The sequence below is a fragment of the Babylonia areolata genome, chromosome 3, assembly GCF_041734735.1.
Source record: "Babylonia areolata isolate BAREFJ2019XMU chromosome 3, ASM4173473v1, whole genome shotgun sequence".
Classification (NCBI taxonomy): Eukaryota; Metazoa; Mollusca; class Gastropoda; order Neogastropoda; family Buccinidae; genus Babylonia; species Babylonia areolata.
The window spans coordinates 51,481,628-51,494,292 of record NC_134878.1 but is presented as its reverse complement, the minus strand read 5'-3'; the positions used below and the strand labels follow the sequence as shown (position 1 = coordinate 51,494,292).

General features: G+C 40.3%; 1 protein-coding gene across 1 annotated transcript; it reads right to left on the bottom strand.

The window, feature by feature from the left end:
• Positions 1-5,565: 5,565 nt before the first annotated feature.
• LOC143280617 (transmembrane protein 234 homolog) lies at positions 5,566-12,629 on the bottom strand. The gene is made up of 5 exons (XM_076585333.1): positions 12,495-12,629; positions 11,495-11,646; positions 10,552-10,618; positions 7,523-7,615; positions 5,566-6,783 (listed from the first exon to the last, which is right to left on the bottom strand). The coding sequence occupies exons 1-5, from the start codon at positions 12,517-12,519 to the stop codon at positions 6,719-6,721; spliced, it is 402 nt and encodes a 133-aa protein (XP_076441448.1). The 5' UTR covers positions 12,520-12,629; the 3' UTR covers positions 5,566-6,718.
• Between the last annotated feature and the right edge of the window lie 36 nt (positions 12,630-12,665).

The following is a 12,665-nucleotide window of genomic DNA, read 5'->3' as shown; positions in this document are numbered from 1 at the left end:
AGTCTAAGTTAATTCAGACACGAATGCGCCATACGAATGCCGTTTATGATCATGATTAAGATTATTATCATTATTATCATCATTCTTATTAGTAGTAGTAGTAGGTATACTACTACTACTACAACTAGTTATTATTGTTGTAGTTGTTTTTATCATTATCATCAAATGGTTCATGGTCTGAGAATAATTCTTGAATATCATGAACGGTCAATATTTAGAATCTTAAATATAAAAAAAAAAATTTAAATGATATATATATAACCAAAAACCAAAAAACTCTTTCGGTGAAGAGTTGTTGAAATATCCCCATATGGTCCATGGAGAAATTTTAGGATTTCGCCAAACAGTCGTCACCATGATTTATGTTATGTATTTCCAACAGAGTTTTGTGGCCGTTTCTTGGTCGCCAGGAATCTGTGAAACAAAAACAACAACAGCTACTACGACTGCTACTACTTTTACCACCACCATCACCACCACCACTACTACTACCGCTACTGCTACTCCTACCACTGCTGCTGCTGCTACTACTCAACAACAACTATTACTACAACTTCCACTACACAACAACAACAATAAGAACAATTTTTAAAAAGGGAATTGTTCAAAAAGGGAAGGAAAATCGTTGGTGAGGTGATGGTAAATCTAGACAGGATCTGGAGTTGTCTGAATTCACCGCTATTCCGAAAGTATGTCCCCTTGGTTACTTATTCTATTTCCAATGATTAATATATATTCAGTTTTAAACTTCAATTCCTTTTCTTTTCGGTTTATCGGTCTTATCAGATACTCTTTTTTTCTTTCTTTTTTTTTTTTTTTTCTTTTTGTACAGGGAAGGACAGAATGAAGGGGGCAGAGGGGGGTATATAATAGGTGTGAATTATGATCTGTCAAGCTCAGGGTGAACCTGTAGCTGTATGTCTACATACCTACTACACAGGTGCATGTCACAAGAAAGGCGAGTCGTGCCAACGGCTCTCTTCTCCAGGCTGGCAGAGGACCCGATAGTGCTGGTGGAGATTTATGTGGGTCTGGTGCAGTACTGTACTACATGTATATTATACATAGACAGTTTTCACTTTCACACATAATTATATTTATGTATGTATGTTTAGGGCACTGCGTCGTCAGGCTCACAGACACCTGTCTCCACTATGTGTGGGTTTGTCTGGCTGTTTGTCTGTCCGTGTCTGTAGCTGTTCCTGTCTCAGCTGTGTCTGTCACTCTGTCTCTCTCTTTCTTCTCCCCGCACAAACCACATATCCGTATCTTTCGCTGTGTCTCTGTCACACATTGACACACACACACACACACACACACACACGTATATGTATACTATATATATATATATATATATATATATTATGATATTGCGCGCGTGCAGTATGTGAGTGTGTGCATGCGTGAGAGAAAGACTGAAGAGCCAGTCAGTGTATGTGTGCATGCGTGCGCACGGCACACGTGATGTGAATGCCTGTGTTCGTGTACATGATGTACATGATGCTTTGCGTGTCTTTGTGCTTGCAGGAGAAATTATAAAGAGAACTGTGGGCCTATTTCATTTACACACACACAACGCGCGCGCGCGCGCGCGCGCACACACACACACACCAGTAAACGTTGGCCGCGGTAAAAGAAAAAAAAAAATTCCATGACCGAAGCACTCCACAAAGCTCCGGGGCAGCTGGCAACGAGCGATTCAACCACACCAGTGCATGGTACCAGATTGTGGACTGCTCGGGTCATTACCCCTGTCAACAGAAACCGCCTTTGGAAAGGTGTTGCCAGCGGTCGGTGATCCTCTGGGCTTGTCCAGTATTTAAAGCCATTTAATCTTTCGTATTAATATATAGGCCTAACCCAATACTATAAATCCTTCGACTCCCACCAAAAAGATCGAACGTCTTGACTTTTTTTTTTTTTTTTTTTTTTTTTTTTTATCGAAGTGCGAAAGGCAAATGTGTTTTTATCCCCAAACAATCCATACTTTGTGCCGTTCATGTTGCTCTGGGCATGTGGATGTATACGTGGTTGAGCGCAGGGTTCGTATTCTGTGAGTCAGGTGCGGTTATGAGTTCGAAACGACAGCATGGCACCCAGAATAAATACTGACGCGTTCTCAGTTGCTGACCACCTAAATGCGTTGTGACCCGGTAATGGTGACGTCAGTGTTCCGTTGTTATTGCTAAGTGGTGCAGCTCTTATCCCCACGCGCTGGCTGTCCTGGATTGGTTAACAAGAAGATTATTTTAATTTATCAAATAATTTTATTGTGTTTTGTTTTCTATAGAATTTTACCAGGGTCAGTTCTTTGTTGCCATGGGTTCTTTTTCGTGCGCGACATTATAAATATCAGTTCTATTTACAAGTCCGTGGTGCGACATGCACTCTGCCCTAGTGTATCATCATCCATGACCCACAAGCACAACGTGACTCAAGGTTTAGCTCTCTTTTGACCCGGCCAAGCTCAGTACAGAATACAGAATATTTTATTATTTCAACAAGAGAAATTCGTATGTCGTGTAAAACAGAAAAACAATAGAAGAAAATCACAGTGATTCCACATGTATGTATATATATATATATATATATATATATATATATATATATATATATATGTGTGTGTGTGTGTGTGTGTGTGTGTGTGAGAGAGAGAGAGAGAGAGAGAAACCATATTAAATGACAACCTAGGGCAAACGATCATTACTATCAATGATCACAGTAGACAACAACAACAGAAACCGTTAAAAAGTAATTTAGAGTAAATCATACGTCACTATCACAGTCACACACATGCAATAATTATCACAGCTAAAGGACAGACATAACAGTGTACTAAAAGTTGACATAGACATATAATATCAGTATGCAATTCATAGGCACCATGAGTTAAGATATCATATTCCACGCACATACACTCTGACATTCATTTTCAGTCATACATCTGATTATCAGTTACTGTTATTTAATAGCTGGATTGACATTGGAATAAAGCTGCATTTGGCCCGGTTCTGTTTGTTTAAATTTTGGAACACAGAAACGTTTGCCTGAAGGTAGGAGTTGATAATTATTTGCCAGCGCCGTATGGCCGTTGTCGCTTGAAATGCTTGTGGCTTTCTGTTCTTCTTCTGCGTTCACTCGTATGCACACGAGTGGGCTTCTACGTGTATGACCGTTTTTACCTCGCCTTGTAGGCAGCCATACTCCGTTTTCGGGGGTGTGCATGCTGGGTATGTTCTTGTTTCCATAACCCACCGAACGCTGACATGGATTACAGGATCTTTAACGTACGTATTTGATCTTCTGCTTGCATATACACACGAAGGGTGTTCAGGCACTAGCAGGTCTGCACATATGTTGACCTGGGAGATCGTAAAAATCTCCACCCTTTACGCACCAGGCGCCGTCACCGTGATTCGAACCCGGGACCCTCAAATTGACAGTCCAACGCTTTAACCACTCGGCTATTGCGCCCGTCGTGGCTTTCTGTTGAACTCTGACATTGTACAAATCACACAAACTGTCCTGTCTCACACCCACAACCTTGCTGCACATATTCACAATCTTGTTTAGCATATTCTTTATTCATCACAACGAGACCTCCATACCAGCATATAAGAGAAAATGTTAAAACAGATTCTATAAAGCGTCTATAAAACCCTTCAAGTACTTTTGAACTCTGATGTTTCTGAGTTTCTGTAGACAATAGATGCGAGACTGGCACTTTTTGTCGATAACATTTTTTTTTTATTAGAAGTAAATTCATCTTATGATCAGGAATAGTTCCTAGGTATTTGTATTCATGCACTCTTTCAACCATTAGGCCTATATCATTAATAAATAGGTCAGGGATTGGGGAGGTCTATTTTCTGAAATCAATTATCATTTCTTTTGTTTTCTGGACATTAAGACCTAAGAAGTTGTCTTTACACCAGGAGGAAATTTTTTTAACTTGCTCAAAATAAATAGCATCAGAGTCTTACTAGGGACAGATCTTCTAGAGCTGAGTCATCAGAATACTTAATCATAGGAGTTGTGCACGTGACACTGGAAAGCGGCGATGCTCCAACAAGGGTCGGGGAGTTTGGATAGCTTGAAAACCTATACCTAGTTTGCATGGAAATAATTCGATCCTTTTCTTTTACCAGATGACCATTTCCCAGAAGTACAATCCACAACCAGCTTTCCAACAACAACAAAAAAAAAGTCACAAAAGAGTGAATGAAGAGGAAACTAAAATCCCTGGACTGTGCATGAATGGAACATGGGCCCATCGCTTTTTAGTTGGCACACAGGTGCGGTGGTCAAATGGTTAGAGCACTGGATTCTCGCCCGAGTTTCCCCCGAGTTCGATTCTCATCGCACCTGATGGGTGAAGGGTGGAGATTTTTCCAATCTCCCAGGTCAGCATATGTGCAGACCTGCTGGTGCCTGAACCTCCTTCGTGTGTAGACACACGGAGAAGATCAAATATGCACGTTAAAGATCCTGTAATTCAAGTCAGCGGTCGGTGGGTAGTTATGGAAACAAGAACATAGCCAGCAAGCACCTCACTGAAAACGGAGTATGGCTGCCCTCATGGCTGGGTAAATAAATAAACGGTCATACACTGACGTAAAGTGTTACATGTCTGCGTGTGCGTATGTGTGTATATCAATAAAACCTAACTGTATGATACAGAAAACTAATTATGAGCGCCTGAATGGCAGCCTTCGTGTGTATACGCACGGCAGAAGATCAAATACGCACGTTAAAGACCCTGTAATCCATGTCAGGGTTCGATGTGTTATGGAAACAAGAACATACCCAGCATGCACACCCCCGAAAACCGAGTATGGCTGCCATCATGGCTGGGTAAATAAACAAACTATCATACATGGAAAGTGTTACATGTCTGCGTGAATGTATGTGTGTGCGTCACTGAAACCTGGCTGGATGACACAGGAAACTAATGATGAGTGCCCAACGGCAGTTCTCAGTCGACTCGAACCCAGGTAAGCAGCCTGTTGTGCGACTAACACTGCGTTGTTAAAGTGCTTAGAGCTTGATCTCTGACTGAGGATAAGCACTAAATATAAGTATCAATATCATCATTATCATCGATCAGCTTTCACTTGCACATGCACCCCATTACAGTGAGTCTGACACAAGCTGCAATGCCACACTGTGGCACAGGAGTGTGAGGGTGTCTGACACCTCTATGTGCATGTGGGTGTGTGCGTGTGTTAGTGTGTGTGGGTGCAGGTGCATGTGTGTGTGTGTGTGTGTGTGTGTGAACATTCTTGCAAAATACACTCGAGAGACTGACAGACAATGGTAGAGCTCTATACATATATCAATGAAGTAAGTGCATGCTTGTGCGCATATGTCAGTGTTAGTGCTGTCTCTGTCAGAGACTGTGGGTATGTGCGGAGGGAAAAACAGCTAGAAACAGACAGAAAGAGATACAGTGACAGATGGAAAAAGAGAGACAGAGGGTGAGCAAGAAAGAAAGGAAGAGTATAAAGTGTGTTTTAAAGCTGTTAAACAAAAGTAATATTTCACATCCACGAGTTTTATTTCCCATATTTTATTCCAGAACCTGTGTCGAGTCAGCACAATCACACATTCACACTGATACATAGATTATACGCATGCACACCCAGTGTCATACACAGTGATATATCAAAGAAATCACTCTGATGTTAAGCCGTGTAACAAAAGACATATATTCATTTCACAGTTCAACACTTAACAAAACTTGCATTTTGTGACACAAGAATATCTCACAAATACTGTCTCACAATTAGCCTATCAAAAAATGATATAGATATATCATATAAACAACCCATATGTCCCTTCACAACACATACTCGTTCACTTTTATACATAAACACATGCAAGCATCATACGCACTCACACATACAAACATTAAAGACATATTCCACCAGATGTATAAACATAACGTTTGGGCCTAATATAACCTCTGTAATCAATTAACACATGCACCCACACAAAAATACAAGCACACACACACACACACACACCATAATACATTTGTTGTCAGATTAATATTGTGTTGTGCTGACAAAAGATTTATTTTAGAATATTGAACATTCTGAATGAAACTTTTCTTTTAACTGGAGAAAAAGCATCAACATTTAGAAAGATTTTTTTTAATCAACTGAATATCTATTAATTGAGAAATGGACAAAGCACATTCAAGTATAGGTTCACCTCATCTGCTGTATGAAACTTTATATCTGGCCATTCAGCTGTGTAATATACTCTCTCTCTCTCATTCTCTCTTGACTCTGTCTCTCTCATTCTCTATGACTCTCTCTCTCTGTCTCACTCCCAAACACACCTAACTTCATCCCACACCACCCTCTCTTGGCTGCCTCTAGTTTTTTCTCCATCTCTGTAAGAGACAATTATATTTACATCCCACACTGACTCCTATCATTTTCTGTTACATTCAATCTTTACCTCTGTGTCACACACACACACACACACACACACACACACACACACACCACAGACTGGACATTCATTTCACTTCAAATCCAAAGACTGAGTGTATTTCAGTGCGTCATAATTTGCTGTACATTCGATCTTTATCTCTGTGTCACACACACACAGATACATGCCCACTGGCATGCAAACACACACACACACACACACACAGACTGGACACTCATTTCACTTCATGTCCAAAGACTGAGTGTATTTCAGTGCATCATAACTTGCTGTACACACACAGCATCACTCCACACACCACCAGCAACAGTCCACAGTAGGTTTCTGTTGACAAACATAAAAAAAAACCCATACATTTTTTCATTTGCCCTGCTCTGGTACATCAAATTGCAGTCTTAGAACATGCCTGAGAATCATTCATTTGACTTACTTGAGGAAAACAATCAATAATATTATTGGAAAGGGATCGAATCCCAAGTGTCTTATGTGCATTGTCTGTAACATTGGAAACACTGACCCAAAATCAAATCTCAGATTAAAATAACAATCTTTTTTTTTTTTTTTTAAAGGGGGGGGTAGGTGCGGTGCATGAATTTTGCATGTATGTGTATATTTGCATGCCAGTGGGCATGTGTGTGTGTGTACACCTGTACAATCATGTATGCATGCATCTGTGTGTGTGTGTGAGTGTGTAACCTTGTGCATGTGTGTGCTTGTGTGTGTGTGTGTGTGTGTGTGTGTGTGTGCACGCATGCATATGCTTGTCAGGACAATTAACACAGAAAAAGACAGCAAAGGAGGCATAAACCGTAGTATAACAGACAGACAACAAACAAAGTTATATATACCTAGAAAGTAAAAAAAAAAAAATGAAAAAGCAACAACTGCAGCAGCAGCAGCAATAATAATGATAATAACAACAATAACAACAACGATGATGATGATGATGATAATGATGACGATGATAACGATAATAAAATTCATATAGTGTCTTTCCATTTTAAAACATGCTCAGTTACACAGCACAATGTAAAAACTGATATGGAAAACATGTAACACCCACCCCAGGACTCCGGCTTCTCACCCAGCAATCTGCCAGCCAGGGAGGTGAAGAGGAACGTCAGAGAATTGGTGATGGGTACAGCAAGGGTCAGATCTGAAAACACACGCTTGTTTGTTTGGTTGTTGTTTTTTTGTTGTTGTCTTTTTTTGTTTGTTTGTTTGGGTTTTTTTGCATTCGTTTATTTTTCATCTGACTTGGCTCAAACTACATGGGGGAAAAAACCGGCAAAAATCAAACCGTTTACATTCCACTCAGAAAGACTGATTGTCCCACAAAGTGCATATTTTATACATGTAGCCAAGCGCTTAGCTTCATTCTCCTTAGCTTCATCCTGCTTCAGACAGCGCTCTTGGGCTTCAGATAATGATTCACGCACAAGCTGTATTAGCAGACGACAGTTTTCGCAACTAACCCACGCGCAGAATATGTGTGACGTCACTGCCAGTTTGGACGCAAGGCCGCTTACATCATTTTGTTCTCACCAGACAGCCTACTCCTCGACCAGCGTCGCGGTATGCTATTGGCTGAGTTGGAATCTGTGTTTCTGGTCCACCGTGATTAATTAATATCTCTTTTGTCGGATCAGTAAACTACAAGTATTATATACTGACAGAATCGTCGCAATTCTATCTTTAAATCTATTCCATTTATGTTTGTCCACGTTAAAATGATTTAACGCAGTTTGTAATTTTCAGCGACGAGCCCATTAAAACTGACCCTGTTCAGGTGACTTAAATTAAGATTATAAATTTAGCGTAAATAATCAACACTTCATTTTATACTCACTAGAAAGTAGGCGTTGAGCTCTTTCTTTTACAACTTAACCAACGTAAATCGGTTCAGGAATCATTTAGAAATCTGTCAGTGAACACCTTGTAAGAAACACAGTTGTTGTCAGATTTGGCCAGCTTAGGGTCGATCTGCACGCAGCAGACGTGACTGTCTTTGCGGTCCGCTTAACTTGCATAAATTGGCACAGTGAGTGATGAGTAGTCTTTTCATACCTGGTCAGTCAACTGACCAGAGCTGCTCTCTCTCTCTCTCTTGCTGCGTCGCGGGCAGTGTGAGTGTGTGTCGTGTGTGTTCAGTAAAGTGCTACATGATAAACTGATTCATTTGAGGCACTTTGACACAGTATAAGCTTTACCAAATCTATACTGTCAGTGTACTTTCACTAAATCAGCATAGCTTCAATCACTTTAACTGCACTATTTAAATGTATTAGAAATGTCGTTTGATGTCAGTGTTTGGTCTTCACACATATGCATTACCAAGTGGTAGTCTTTCCATGTAATATGTATACATGTGCTTTATTATTCACTTGTGTCGACATGTTGTGCTAATGACATTTGTTTGTGTCATTCCAGGCACTGTCTTCTCTTCTTACATCTTCTCTTTTTATCTTCTTAGTCTTCTCTTTTTATATCTTCTCTTTTTATATCTTCTCTTAGTTCTTTTCTTATGTTCTCATAACTATTGTAAATAAAACCATAGCAAGACCCATTTGTGACTGGCCTCTTATATGTTCCTGGCCTGTGCGCAGGAATTCTTATCTATCCTTTTATCCTTTAAATCATTTAGTTAGTTCTTTTGTACCGTACCCTTGAATAACCACTCGGTACACGGCTACATACATAACAAATTTATAATGGTTATTTTGAACAGAATGAAAGGTGACATGAAATAAAAACAAACAAACAAAGCAGCAACAACAAAAACAGAGTTGCTGAAGCAAATATATACATATGTGTGTGTGTGTGTGTGTGTGTGTGTGTGTGTGTGTGTGTGTGTGTATCTTGCTCTGATATAAGAGAAACTGAATAAAGATACACAGAAAGATAACATGAGAGTGGAGACACACAAAATGTGAGCCTGACACAGGGGAACTGAGACAGACAATGGATAGACAGACAGATAGAAAGACAGACACAGACCTACAGACAGATAGAAGGCGGTGGGTTGAGGTCAGGGAGTAGGAGGTTGGGAGAAATAGTAGACAGCTTTCAGTATGCTGATAGAAATTATTCATATCAGTAGAATGACTGGGCCAAAGATGCAATGATTCTTCTTCTTCGTCAGCATTCACTGGCAACAACTATAAATGACTCAGTTACTGTAAGTGAGCTGTTACATGCATGACCATTTTCATCCCACAATTTAGGCACCCACACTCCATTTTAGGGAGTGGGCTCAGGCTGGGTATGTTCATTTTTCCATAATCCCGCCAAACATCAACATGGATAACTGAATCTTCTTGTTGAAACACCAACAGGTCAGCACATTATATGCTGACAATGAAGTCTGGAAATATTTCAACCCTTCTACCAGGATTTGAACCAAGGGACTCATGGACTCAGGGCATTGAAAAACAAATCCTCTGACCACGCAGTCAATGGCACCATCGTGAGAGATTGGCGTTTTCAGCTCCTTTTAGTGCATTTCATCATTTTCACAAAACAAGTGTCATTTTCATTCAGGCTGGCCTAAACTATTGTATTGTGTTGTATTGTATTGTCTTGTATTGTATTACTCTTTTGTCACAACAGATTTCTCTGTGTGAAATTCAGGCTGCTCTCCCCAGGGAGAGCGCATCGCTACACTGAGAACACCACCCAATTTTGAAGTAGTTTTCCTGCCTGCAATGTTATTTGTCTTCCTATCGAAGTGGAATTTTCTACAGAATTTGCCAGGGACAATCCTTTTGTTGCCAGGGGTTCTTTTACATGTGCAAAGTGCATGCTGCACACAGGACCTTGGTTAGTCATCTCATCCAAATGACTAGCATCCGGACCACCACTCAAGTTCTAGTGGAAGGGGAGACAATACTTGTGACTGTGGGATTCGAACCAGTGCACTCAGAGATTCTCTCACTTCCTAGGTGGACGTGTTACCACTAGGCCAAAACTTCCACGTCAACTAATACAAAATTTTATAGATTTGTCAATTATTGACTACTTGTATTAACTGTCCTGCATTATACTTTCTTTTTGAATCACTTAACCTGAAACATGTATGCTACCTGTCCTCACCTGCAGATGACAAAGTGATGAAATATACGACTGATCCCATCTGATTGATGAGGAATGGCACCAGGTACTGAAATATGCAGTCATGGTCAGATGTAGTGCACATAATAACACATGGTCACAATATTGAAATGATAATGAACACTGAAGAACATTTCTTCTAGGTTTTGTTACCAATGCATCGTTTTTATGCCACTACAGCATTCATGTCATGCGTCATGTACACACATTCGTACTACCGTTTCATGATCTTTTTCAAAAATCAAACACAAAAGTACCAGACAGATATATGAGGGTTGTACTGTGAACAGTGAGGAGTTTCTAAATTCAGATAAAACAAAGAGTTTACTGTATTGTGTTGTACTGTGCTGTATTGCAATTGTATTGTCTTGCATTGCACTGCATTGTATTGCATTGTACTGTACTGTGCTGTTCTGTACTGTACTGTCTGTACTGTACTGTACTGTACTGTACTGTACTACAACATGTATGTGTGAAATATTTGGGTTGCTCTCCCCCTGGATAGCTTGCTGTTACAGTTCACCACACACACACACACACACACACACACACACACACACACACATACACACATTCATACACACACACACATACACACACACATACATACATACATAGATTTTTCCCCCTTGTCTGCAAGTGTTGTTTTTTTGTTTTTTGTTTGTTTGTTTGTTGGTGTTTTTTTATATATCTAAGTTGATTTGTCAACAGAATTTTGCAGGGATAATGTACCCCTTTGTTGCCACAGGTTGTTCTATGTGCTGTGAATAGGGCCTCAGTTTAACATGTCATCTGAAAGAAAAGCACCTAGATCATCACTCAAGGTCTAGTGGTGGTGAAAATATCAGTCAGCTGGGTGATGCATTCTGCATTTTTTGAGGTTCTAATCAGACTAATAACTGAACTAGTTTCTCTCTCAACTTGCCTTGACATTGAAGAAGAGGAAACAAAACTCTTGCACAAACTGCTGAAAGGCACTCTCCGCCTTAATGTCTTCAACGCCTCGACTGCCCCGCTTAATGAATGGGTTGGTGCCACCCCACATGGCTGCCACCAACAGTAACCATGCTGCATTTTCTGAAACACAAAACTAATCCATTACCTCCTTACTTGTACTTCATTCAATAAGGGACATGCCACATTTCAGTCCCTCAACTTGGGAATCATCATGGGAAAATGAAGGCTGAAGAGATGGATAACTTCTTCAGTGTGTGTGTGTGTGTGTGTATGTGGGTGTGTGTGTGTGAGTGAGTATGTATTGCACTGAATGGTGATCAGCAAGTGTTTAGTGTGCATGGCCCATCAAAACAGAAAGTAGTGAGATGTCATCACCCTTTCCTCACATAGGCTTTCCTATTCACACTGTCCTCTTCTCTTCACTTGGCAACGGGCCTATGGTCCAAAACTTCGTGAAAAAACAAAGAGGATTCAACTACCACCCAAAAGGTTTTTATAAACTTTAGTTTTTTGTCTTCTTCAGTGATGTTCAGCTGGCTGGCAGCTGTCAAAAGCAGATCCAAGGAGGTCATCCCCATCCAGTCCTTGATGTCACACTTTATATGATCATTGATATGGTGATGAATTAACTATGTTAACACACACTATAAAGTCATGAACAGAGCTATGGTATGTACATATGTTATCAGCCCGTGTGTACCCACGGGCTTGGGGAGTAGACAGGGATGGAGTGTGTGTGTGTGTGTGTGTGTGTGTGTGTGAATGTAAGGTATGGTAAAATGTGTATTTGTGTGTGTGCGTATGTGTGTGGTTATAAGCTATGGTAAATGTGTGTGTGTGTGTGTGTGTGTGTGTGTGTTTCGTGTGCGTGTGTGTACGTGTGCGTGCGCGCGTGTGTGTTTGTGTGTGTGTGTGCGTGTGTGTGTATGTGTGCACAAAATTGAGCAAGTGTATGTGTGTAATATTACCGATGCTGCTTGATCCCGAATCCATATTGTGTTGAACTGCAGTATCAGGAATTGCAGGATGGAAAAAATCACAGCGATGAGCCCACCCCTTTTACTTTTCCTTCTGTTCCAACTACAGCTTGTTTGGTATTTTGGTTTTCAGACCAAATATATACGTAAAGCTATAGAAAT